Source organism: Sciurus carolinensis, chromosome 4 (assembly GCF_902686445.1).
Source record: "Sciurus carolinensis chromosome 4, mSciCar1.2, whole genome shotgun sequence".
NCBI lineage: Eukaryota > Metazoa > Chordata > Mammalia > Rodentia > Sciuridae > Sciurus > Sciurus carolinensis.
Window position 1 is genome coordinate 50,546,421 of NC_062216.1, and position 12,439 is coordinate 50,558,859.

At 40.5% G+C, this 12,439-nt stretch overlaps 1 protein-coding gene across 2 annotated transcripts in view; it reads right to left on the reverse strand.

The window, feature by feature from the left end:
• Chrnb3 (cholinergic receptor nicotinic beta 3 subunit) overlaps positions 1-6,586 on the reverse strand; it is a 28,764-nt gene extending 22,178 nt beyond the window's left edge. The window contains exon 1 of one of the 2 annotated variants that reach the window (XM_047551119.1): positions 6,216-6,586. In XM_047551119.1, the coding sequence (XP_047407075.1) occupies positions 6,216-6,270 (55 nt within the window). In that variant the 5' untranslated portion in view covers positions 6,271-6,586. The remainder of the gene's footprint in view (positions 1-6,215) is intronic. The other variant, XM_047551120.1, reaches the window with a different exon arrangement.
• Between the last annotated feature and the right edge of the window lie 5,853 nt (positions 6,587-12,439).

The window sequence follows — 12,439 nt, forward strand, 5'->3', positions numbered from 1 at the left end:
TCTTTCTTCCTCTCAGAAAATGAGACATGATGCCTAGAGATTTGATATCCAAGGATATTGCAAGTTCGATTAAAGTGACACATGCAGGATGGCAGATTAGAAAGTCAGACAGAGGCTTCATCTCTGATAGTTCGGGATTTTCTATCTCCACATTTCTTGGTATATGAGAAAAAACAATTCCCTGTTTGGTAAAATCACTGTGTCCACTGCCATATGCATCTGAATGCTGCCCAGACTCAGGTACCACTTGAGTGACTACCAGGGTCCCCAAATACTATACTTCCTTGAGAGTCCCTGCATCCCAGTTTAGCCCAATTAGTACAATTTACTAAGGACATCACCTTATAATGGATGGAGACACTCCAGAGATGCTGTGAACTACTGAATAAACACATACCACAGGTTTCTTAGCTAAGACCACCCTGAGCCCCAAGAATTTGGGGTATTAGAGATGAGCAAGGATCCAAGAACTTCCTTTCTTGGCAGGAAAATTGCACAGTCATCTTGAAGGAAGGTGGAGTTGTGTGTTGGAGGGAAAATCTAAAATCATGATCTTGACATCCCCACATTTGCCATCCCACAGCTATAACCTTGATGAAGACATTTAGGTCCTGCTCTCTTTTTTTTTTTTTTTTTTTTTTTTTTTTTTTTTTTTTTTCAAACTGGAATCTGGAATAAAATGAGTGTTTCTGCTTACATTTCCTTCCATGTTACCCATGTCAGAGGGTGAAGCTTCCATCTGATTTATGTGATAAGCACATAAATCTATACTGATTTTTAGGAATAAATATTTGTGTCCCCTGCAAAATCATATGCTGAAACCCCTTCCTGTCATGTGACTGTAGGTTGGAGAAGGAATCTCTAAAGAGGTATAGAGGAAAGGCCATGTGAGACCTAGCAAGAACTCAGCCATCAGGCTAAAAAGAGGCCTTCACCAGAAACTGATCTTGTTGGCACCTTGGCCATGAACTTCCAACCTCCAGAACTGTGAGAAATAAAAGTCTACTATTAAGCCAGTCAGTTAATGGTATTCTTTTATGGAAACCTAGGCTGATATGTTAGTCATCTTTTCATCACTGTGATCAAAATACCTGACAAGAACAACTTAAAGGAGGAAAAGTTTAATTGGGTTCATGCTTTCTAAGGACCAGTCCACAGTGGGTCAAGTCCATTACTCTGGGCCTAAGATGATGCAGAACATCATAGCTGAAGGGTGCAGTACAAAAAAGCAGCTCACCTCATGGTGGCCAGGATCTAGTGAGGAGGGAAAGGGCTTTAGGAAAGATGAACCCTTCCAGAATATGCCCCAGTGATTCACCTCCTCCAGCCATGTGCTATGTGCCCACAATTACCACCTGGACATTCAAACTAGGATGGACTAATGAGGTTAGAGCTCTCAAAATCTAATAATTTCACCTCCAAATATTCCTGAATTAACACTTCATATTCAAATACATCCACATCCATTAATAACTAACTTAGATAAATCTACTCTGACCAAAACAACAGCCCAACTCCCACACACAGAGATTTGAATGCTTTCTCCCTGGTATCTTCAAAATTTCTGAATCTTTTCAGAATAGCTGCAGTAGACATAGAAGGTAAGCCTAGACATGTTTATGGTTTGTCTTTTTTGTAAAACAGAACATTATGAGGAAGGGCAAGGGCTTCTCACAGTTAATTCTTTGAAACCAAGACCTCAGCAAATATTTGATGATGTTTCATGAATGAACAAATGAATAAACAAATCAACTAAGGTCAGAAAGGAAGTATTCTGTGACATGGGGGTTGGAGGCAGCGATCGTGGTTCCCTGATCACAGATGTGCTCAGGATTTCCAGGAAGATGATCATTGTTTTAAGGATTAAATGAATTCTTGACAAGTTGTGTTGATTAAATTTTTGCAAATTGACTTATTTTAAATCAACTGGATAAGACCAATGTTCTAAAATGTATCTCAGTGATCTATTCATAAACCAAAAACTGCTTGTAGAAGAGGTGTGACCCCTACCAGGGATATATCTTTTGGGGAAGATTGGATTTCCCAATTTCAGCATCAGTGAAGAGAAGGAAAAGTGAAACAATAAAGAAATTAAGACAAACTGGAAAGGACCTTTACAATTATCCAAGTTCCTCATTTTATAGATGAAAATACTGTGTTTCTTAGAGGTAAAGGGACATACCCAAGGTCACCCCACTAATGAGTGGCAGGTGTGGTCTTCTTACTACAAAATCAATAACAGTTCTACCTGCTCATATTTTTTTGAAGGTTGAGGGGAACAAATGACTGACTGTTACCCCCACTATGGTCTCATTACCACATAAAAATTATTTCAAGAATTTATTTCAAGAATATTCCATGTTGAAGTCTATGAACATGTACTGCTATTTTTTTGTTTGTTATGTCATTTGCATTTTATTTTCAGAGATGTTTTACTATTTGCTATAGTTTGGATAGTTTTCCCCAAAGTTCCATATGTTAACGATTTGGTCCTCAAAGTGGTACTATTGGGAAGTGGAGAACCTTTAAGACATAAAGGGGTTTAGGTCATAGGGGCATGCCTTTGAAGCAGGTGTGGATTCTAGTTCCTTCCTTTTCCCTTTTGTTCCCTGGCGCATAATGTAAGGGTTTTCCCTCTATCACATATTCCTGCTATGATGTGCTGTCTGAACGTGGGCCCAAGTAACAGGGCCAGTCTATCATGAGTGGAACCTCCAGAATTATGAGTCAAAATAAACGTTTTATCTTTACAAGTTTATTATTTCAGGCATTTTGTAATAGTGGCAGAAAGCTGATCAACACACTATTGTTTGAAGCCAACTACCAGGAAGAGTGATATTCTAAAACCAAGTCACAGATAGCATTTGTTTGGCCTTAGGAAGACACGGCATTGGTGATGGTGTTTTTGTAATTCTACTCAAATCTCCTTTTGCCGTAGTTGGTATCTGACACACAGTACTTTTCCTGGGGGCCTCTTTGGTGGGATTGCCATATTGTGGTCCCTTTCCTTGGAGGTGGATATACAATGTTTACAAGGAGGGAGTGTTCCTGCTTCAAGTTAAACCATGGTCTCCCCACATGTCCTTGCTTTGGGTCCTGTTTTTCACCACCTTGCCCCTCAACACACACTTAGTCCAATGCAGCATCTTAAGATGGTGTTTGCTCCATAATAGAACTTTTCACCATCTCTTTTAATAAAGAATTTTGTTGCTCCCATCAATCCCTATTTTTCCCTTCCCATTCCTCTCCTCCCTGTTTAATCTTTGTCTCATTTTTCTTGGTCAAAATATTTTCTTTGAGACCAGACAGGCATCTCCACCGGCAGAGGGCAAGAAGAGAGGGCCAGAGAGGGCTAGAGAACATGTGCAAGCAATGGGGAGACAGAGAGGGAAAGCTCTTTGCCTAATGCTGTTTATTTCCTACACAGGGAGGGCAGGCTGGGAAAATGCTCCAGGAGAGCACACTGCTTTTGGCTCGGTATGCTGAGTTCCTTGCCAAGCTCGTCACTTGTTACATCAAGCATCCAGCAAATATTTATTTAACATTGAGAGGCACTAGATCCAGAGTTAGAGACACGAGTTCTGGTCCTGATTCCAAGCTATGTGATCTTAAGCAAAGCATTGACCTCTCTCCATAAAAATGGGGAGTGGATGAGTGCCAGGTTCCCCAGCAGTTCCCTTGTCCCTTGCTTTCAGGATCTTTGTGCCCATGCAGCAGCCGCAGAGTGTAGTCCATTAATGTCTATTTGCTGCTTTGAAGATACAAAAGAGAGCCACAGTCTAAGATGTGCCATTCATTGGGAAACAGCCCTTCACTCATGGCTGCTGTTTATCACAACAGAAAGAACATCCAGGGGAGGTAACTGAAGCTACCAAGGGATTAGAAGGGACTTTCTCTCTTAAACCCAGTGAGTGGGATCATGAGGGATTGGGGTGAACTGCCCAATGTCAGCTTAAGACAAAGAACTTCTCCTTTGGAACCTAAGGCTTGACCTTCTGGTCTCTTTATTCCTGATGAACTTTCCTTTCTTCATGCTTTCAGTGTCCCCTGCTCTCTTTTCACCCCCAAACCAACATCTACTCTCAGCCAAATTTTGACCAACTTACCCACATCAAAGAATAAATAACTGAAAAGAAAATAGGTGAAACTTCCCATGATTATGGTTTTATTGAAATTAACATCATTGTTTCTCTTCAGTAAGAAAAGAAATAATTGAAGAATTTCAAACCTCAGCAATTATGATTGAGAGATAAATAATTTTTGTTTGGATATACCTCTTGAAATATCTTGGTTTTCCCTTCCATAATTACCACTTTGTCTAAAAAAAAAAAAAAAAAAAAAATCATACCATAAATCAGGCAGCCTCTTCTGTCAACACATGGAGTGAGCCCTCAGGGTGAAATCAAATAGTAAATATTTAGTGGATTCTTGCCAGCCTGAGAACTTACTAGAATGACTTTCTTTTATTCCTTTTTCTAGTCCTACATCCTGGAACTATTCCTAGGATATAGTAGATGCTCAATGAATGTTTATTGAGTGAATAAAAAGACATTAGCAAGTCATAAAAGTGATGAGAGAATGAATAAATACAGTTCCTGCTTTCTGGGAACAGACACAAATTGTGAACCAGCAATAAAAGAGATGTTACACAGTTATATACACAAATATTTTTTTACCTAAGTTAGAAATATAAAAATTAAGGATTTTCCCCTTACAACTTGAAAAATGTAGTTTTGTATGATTAAAATAGTTTTTTAATAATGAGTAGTAAGGTTAAAGTACTTTAAGAAAGATGATACACATCTAAAAATATAAATAGACTCCGGTGGATCTAGAAATAGTCACAGATGTAAGATTTGTTTACAGGGTGTTAGGTTTATTACAGATCTATGAGAGACTGGTACAGGTCAGGTTTTATTTTCAAACTCTTGCAAACTTCTCAATGGAGAACAAGAAGCAGGTTCTCTTCCAATTCCAGTTTTTTTATGGAATCATTATAGAAGATGATGTATAGTTAGATGCTCCTAGAAAGTTTATGCTAATTACCCTTGCTAACCAGTGAGATGATTTTTTTTCAGGAAAAGCATGGTAAGAACCAATTCATAGTAAATAAATGCTCTGATAAATTAAGGCAGAAAAACATCACATGCTTATACATTAATTATATGCTGATTGGTAGGTTGGTATTTGAAGTTGATTGGTATTTTTATGATAGGCAAATTAAGACTTTTTGAAGATAAGATAATGTTCGGGTGTGCCTCTTAGCCCTATGACTTTTAAGCCTAGGATTTATTTCTGAACTTGGGCAAATCTATCTTACTACCTCCTGTTCTCCATCTGAACATTGCAATAATGAAATATGGCAAAACTATTACTGAGAAATATATACAAATTGCTAATGAAACAACACTTTCCTCACCATCTGGTTCTTGTCTTTAGATGGTTTCTGATCTCAATGAGAACAGTTTTCTATTCTTCAGTTTACATAAAAAGTGAAATGATTCCAAACCCAGAAAACTGACTGGTCAATGACCACTGTCTCTTAAACTTTTCCATATTTCCTTCTTTCCTTTTCTCTTACATTTCTCTCTATTCTTTCTTTCCCTTTCTTCTTTCTCTCTTACCTTTTATTTGTCCTCTTTCCTTATCAATAATTCCTCTTTCTTCAGTTGAATAACAGTCACAATAATACACACATATTGATAGACATTTTATATATATATTTTTTGTTTAATTGTGATATACAAATATACAAATTTTCTCATATACACAAAAGTGTTAAAATATATAATTAGGTCTATAGGACCTACTGGACAAAATTAAATATCTACACACAGACCTAGTAATTACTAGTTGATATAATACAAAAATGTCAATATGACAAATTTCTATGCAAATATTTAAACAATCCTGAGTAGCAGTTTGTGCATTCAGTAACATTTGCCCTGCTTGTATTACTTCCTAACACACTCGTGATGATTCAAAAGGATTAATACACAATAAATAACCAGAACACAAATCTTATGGGATTCATAGATATGATTTCTTTAGCAATATTCGGATTTCATAGAAATACCCATTCGAGTCACATTCTAAAGATGATCCTAAAGACGTGTGCCCGTTTGCAGTTCCAACATGAGCAACACTGTAGTTTTTTCTCCTTTGCTTAAATAATTCTACAATCACAGTTTTAATTTAGTTTAACTTGAGCTTACCTGAGGGAGTGATGCTGAGGACCAAAGGCACCAGCAGAAAATCTGTTAGCATCATGATGTCTGTTTAGGAAAGATAATTTCTTCCTCCTTAAACACAGAGTATTTCCATTGGAAAGGGGGTTTTGAAAAGAAAACACGGTGGTTCAAAGTCCAAAGAGAACCCAAGGGGATAGTAACCACCTGCAGTGAGATTAAAATAGTCACCAACCATCTCGCTTCAATGTGATGTTTCCTAAAGTGCACTTCATCGATTTCCAGTGAGCTGTCAGGTCCTGTAAGTCTAAAACATATCTCTGGGTCCTAACTCCTGACTTATTAATGTACCGTCTTGCAGAAAGATGCAGAGTGATAGAAAAAGGACAAAGCTAGGTAACTTTGGGATGCTCCACGCTTTTCTTTTTTTATGGTTGAAAGATCTGTGTAAAAGAGAAAAAAAAAATCTGCATTTTATAACCTCCATCACGCGAAGTTAGTGAGAAGCTTCCCATATTTATTATTCCTCTAGTGTCTTTTCATTTGGGACTTGGAGCTTGCAGATAATGGATATATCTGGCAGTCTCCCTTGTCTAAGGGTTGTTGTGTATTTTAACACCAGAGCATTCTCTGTGTTTCTCCTGAACTCACCAGGCACTTCCTCCTTGCTACAGAGGAATGTTTGGTGGGAATTTGGACTAGGGTTTTACTTATGCAACTGATAATGCCGTACTTTCTTTGTCTCACCTTCTTCACAGTTGATCAGATCTCATCTTGTACAGTGCTGTAACACACCCAGAGGGCCTTTAATATATGCAAATCTAATGAATGGACAAGTGTAAAGTTAGAGCTATAAAGACAAGGCAGCCAGGTGACAGCAAAGAGTAACCTGAATGGTGACAGACTGCCAGGGAGACATTCTTCAGGGCACACATGAATTCAATTTAGAGAGCCTGATTTAGTCCCATGTTAAAATTTCTGAATGATGTCTCATTAAACCTCCGCTGTGTGTGTTAGTCACCTTTCTGTTACTATAAAAAATACCTGAGGTGATAAGTAAAAGGTTTATTAAAAGATTCACTTTGACTCATAATTTTGGCATTTCTAGTTGCTGGTGGGTTAGCCCCATTACTTTGGGTCTGCGTGGAGGCAGCACTTCATGGTGGGAGTTTGTCCTAGTGCCATGTGCCATTACCAGCTTTCAGACACCCAAAAGGTGCCCTGTAGGGAACCAACAAATAAGAAAAAGAGCCCTGCCTTGGAACTGGGAGACCTGAGCTATCTCTTGAGTCTCCCAGCTTTCCTTAGGCTCTACCTGTCTATACTCCTGTCTCAGAGAGCCCTCTGACCTCATGGCCAGGGTTCAAAAAACAGAGGAAGAAGATGGGTCTTGCTACATCCTTTAAAGATGGTTCCCAAAGACCTCCCACTAAGCCGCACCTTTCAAAATTTCTACCACCCCCAACACCACTACCTTGAGGAGCAACCTTTAACACTTGGACCTAGGGGACACATTAAAGTTCCAAATGTAGCAGTGTACCATTGCCAACTTTTGGGCATCCAGATGGTGCTCCATAGAACTATTATGTAATGAAAAGAGTTTGGGCCCAGGAGCCAGGAGACCTGAATCCATCATCCTTCTTCTGGCCCTACCTCTGTGTGTCCCTCACACTTCACTGTCTTCCCTGCCTGCCTTTCCCACCTGACCATGAGCTCCTAATGGAGGCCCGTGTTCTTTCTTCCCGGTGTCTCCCTCTGTCTCCAGTGCTTATCACATGCAGATGCTTAAGCATATCCTTGGACAAAGGGAAAGAGGAAAGAATCACACATTGATTTTTTTTCCCTAGCTATCTGAATTGTATTCCAGATCTGTTATGAATTTTAATTGATAGGAATATATTAGCCATCACTCATCCAGGTGTTCAGGAAGTATCACCTATCTTTTCAATAAATCAAATAAAAGAGGGCAAGAAATCCAATCTCAGTCATCACCAGGCCTCCTTCCCTTCCCCTAAGGAGACAAAAGAACCTGAAAGGCTTTCATGGTCCGTGTATCTCCACAGGGGTGGGTCAGTGGCCAGCCAACGTGATCTTTTGAAATCAGTTCTGCTACCCTTTGCCCAGTCGGATGCCCAGCATTCTGCCAAGACTAAAAGCTTTGGTGATGGGCTCCTACCTCTCTGAGCTTCCTGAAAACGACTGCAGTTTCCCAGGGTTGTGCTAGTGGGGCATGTTCCTGATGCCGAAGATGTTACAGGGTTGAGGCCTTCCAGGAAACCAAGGCAGTGCAAAGGTCCCCTTCAAGCCCCAATTTGTGCGACCAAGTCAGAAATATTTCAGACATATCACTCAGAATAACAGGCATGAGTTTATAGAAGTGATAGGAAAAAGGAAAAAGGGACACTCTTAAGGGAGAGAATGGATTATCTCAGAGAGGAGAGGACAGCAAGTTTTATTGGAGATTACAGAGAAGTTTCCAGAGAGTCCTGCCTACGTCCACCTCTTGACTTTTGACTCACAGCAGGATGACATCAGACTTTCAAGTACCCACTGCCATGACAACTCTAGGTCATTCTGGCCCATGCTGACAGGTTCTAATCGGACTCTTAGCCAAACATTCTTACATAGTTTATGGTTAGGAGGAATTGTCCTTTTCTCCTTGAGTTTCAGAATCTGCTCTATGGAAAGGGTCACAAAATTCTCCCCTTTCTGAGTAACATGTGTTCCTCTCATTGACTTCTTCCCCTACACTATTCACAATCCAACAATCTTTCAGTAACCACAGTTCTTATGGTTTGTAGAGAATGGAACATCATGGTTTTTAAACAGTGTCAAATTCTTTTCTGAAAGCAAACCATGAAAGCCCAGGACTCTGGGAAAAATGCTTTGCAGTTTCCCTGCAGTTTACCAGACTTGGAAAAAGGACAAGGGATGCTAAAGATGAGATATAGGACTTGGGTTCCCCCTGGTGGACTATAGTTCACACTGCAGATTCACGTAGATTCCTTTTTTGAGGGAATGCATATCAATTATACAGAATATTGGGTTTCATGTAGCATAATCGTACTTGCAAAAACAATATTTGACATTTAACTTAAAAAAGATGTATGATTTGCATATTGTTTTTTCCTTAATTTCAAATTTTGGTTTTTATTTTGAGAGAGGGTCTTGCTAAGTTGCCCGGGCTGGCTCGTCTTCCCTAGAGGCTGGGATTACAAGCCTGCGCCACATGCCTAGCTTGTTCCTTAATTTTTAAATAAAAAGTATAATAGCCCATCTAAATAAAAAAAAAAATACAAGCAGGCAATGGATTGTCTGTTGAAGGTGTCAGAGGGTTCTCCCCTTACCCGCTGCCGCACAACTCATAAGGCTGCGGGAGTCTAGAGAAGCTGCAGTCCTGCAGGCCTGGAGAGACCATGAAGGTCATGTGTTGATGCCCAACAAGTCATAGAACTGAAGCACCCAGCCAGGACACCAGGAACCTGGGGATACCTTGGGAAGAGGGCACAAACAGGAAACAGTCTCTAAATTTATAATGGACAGCAGTGTTTCCAAGCCCTACCTGTGCTGCCCACTTCTCTGGGGAGCTTTGAGAAATAAAATTTCCTGGATCTGTTCCCCAGGAATTCTGACTCAGTGGGTCTGGAATGGGGCCCATGTGCTTGTGAAGAGAAGCCAGGGTATAGACCACTGACCACTAACTGATATCTGCTTCCAAGTTAGACCACAGGAGAAAACAGCAGATGACGGGGGAGCCAAACCACATCAAACCACCACAAAGAAGGAAGGGGCCAGGCGGGTGCTTCCATGGCCATGAGGGCCCAGCCACAGTGTCGTGTGGTAGGAAGACTTCAGTGCCCTCAGGACAGAGTGTGAGGTAGGGGGGCTTTCTCACTGTTTGTCTTTCACTCTGAACCGGTGTTCTTTCCATTTCTTTTTTGAGGCTTCCCTTCATCCTGTCTGATGGATACAAATGTCCTTCACTACTATCATCATCATCTCCGTACTTTTCCTGGTAAGGTAGGGGCAGGTTTGTCAGGCCTGAAGTTTGGTGTTTTCAACAAAATAAGCCAGGGGATTAAAGAAGCTTTGTCTGAACTCTCTTGAAGCTTTGTCTGGCCAAACAGACTGCTGCTGAGTGTTGACCTCCTGGGCCCAGAGAGGCTACCCTGGGTGTCCAAGACTCGTGACTACCAGAAACTAAAGGGAGAGAGTGCTGGGGTCAAACCATTGAGGCCAAATCTGGAAATGGAAGCAAAGGGGAGCCATGGGCAAGAAATGGGGGCTGAATCTGAGAAACCAGCTCAGGGCTTAGAAGAATTTAGAAGAGGTGGTAGGGAGGAGGGTCAGGAGAGAGCGAGTAAAAAGCCCTGGACTTCAACATTGAGGCCACACAGCTGGAAGCCCAAAGGTCATTTTGTTGAGGGTGGGACTGGTGGTGTGTGGGTGAGTTGCCCTGATTAATAGAACTGGACAGGAGTTGGCAAGTAAATAATTAGTAATTATTATCTATTAAAGGATTGAATGTTGTAGAAAGTACACTGCCCCAAGAGACAGACGCCCTGACTTTGACCCTGTGATAGTTGTATGACCTTGGACAAGTCACTTTTGCGGTATCAGATTCCTCATTCATCCAGCTAGTAGCTGGATTAGATTGGTTGTTCTCAATCCCAGCTGTTCGTTAGAATCCTTTGGGGAGCTTTTAAAAATTATCGATGTCTGAGTCTTGTACCAAAAGAATGGACTTAATTGGTGCTGTGTGTGACGCCCATAAATTGAATTATTTTAGAAGTTCTTTAGGGAATTCTAAACTGCAACCAGAGTGGTGAACCACAGAACAGGTAAGGTCTAAGCTCTATTTGCGTTTGAAAATTCTGCATGTCTGCCTTATAATAGGATGGCTAACTGTTTTTGCCTAGGATGGTCCCAGTTTTCAAACAAAAAATCCACTTCCCAGGAAATCACTCAGTCTCCAACCACATTCTATTCATTCCCCCACTAATACTAGTACAAAAAGAAAGAAGAGTTATGCTCAGAATTCTTGGTGTGGGGGGTTGTTTATGTGTGTGGGTTTTCTGTGTGACTTCATTAGACCTGTTGGGAAGCAAATTTACCATTTACCTGCTATATATTTGCCAATCTTTCCAAGTATACATTTCATTAAAACCTACCTTGCATTGGATTTATAAAGATTATATAAAAACCCTAGCTTGCTTGTTTCCTGTTCTCCAACCTGATATTTTGCCTTTTTTTCTGACTTAAGAGTAAAATAAGAAAAATTATAGAGAACATTTAGAACACACACTCATTTATTCAACAAGTATCTATTCAATTCCTACCTATTGATTCCTCCCATTGCCCACCCTACAATCAATCTAGTACTGTGCCATATTCTGTCTTCAACACATATTGTGAATCTTGAAATAGTTCCGCTAATTGTCCTACTTCTATTACCCTGATGCAATGATTTTCAAACATGAGAGGTATCAGAATCGCCTGGTAGGCTTGTGTGTTAGTCTGCTTTCTGGTACTATGGTAAAATACCAGAGATAATTGACTTATAAGGAGGAAAGAGTATTTCATCTTAAAATTTTGGAGAGTCTAGTTCATGACTGACTGGCCCATTGTTTTGGGCCTGTGGTGAGGCAGCCCATCATGACAGGAGTGCAGAGCAAAACTACTTACATCATGAGCCAGGGAGCAAAGAGAGAATGGGGAAAAAAAAAGAGAGGGAAAGAGAGAGAGAGAAAGAGTCTGGGGTTCCACAATCTCACTAGAGGGCACCCCTCCCCCCAGTGAACTAAGCACCTCCCACTAGACCCCACCACCTTAAAATTCCACACATCCCAATAATGCCACCCTGGGGGTCAAGCCTTTAACACCTGAGTCTTTGGGGAACATTCAACATCTAAACTACAGCTGTTTGTTAAAACTGTAATTCATAGGCTCAGAATTTCTGATTCAGGACACCTGGGATTGGATCATAGTTCAATTGCAATAATGTCCCAGGTGTTACTCATTGTGTTCCAAGGTGACCCATGAAAATCTGGCAGGGTGAGTCACTGGATTCCAGGAGAGAAACCTGTCCCATGGCCTATGGGACCTTTCTTTAAAAAGCTGTAGTAAAATAAACACAAACATAAAATCACCATCCTAATCCTGTGTTCACGTGCCGTTCAGTGGTAGTAAGGGTATTCCCATTGTTGCTCTACTTTCTTCAACATCTACCTCCAGAACTCTTTTCACATCTT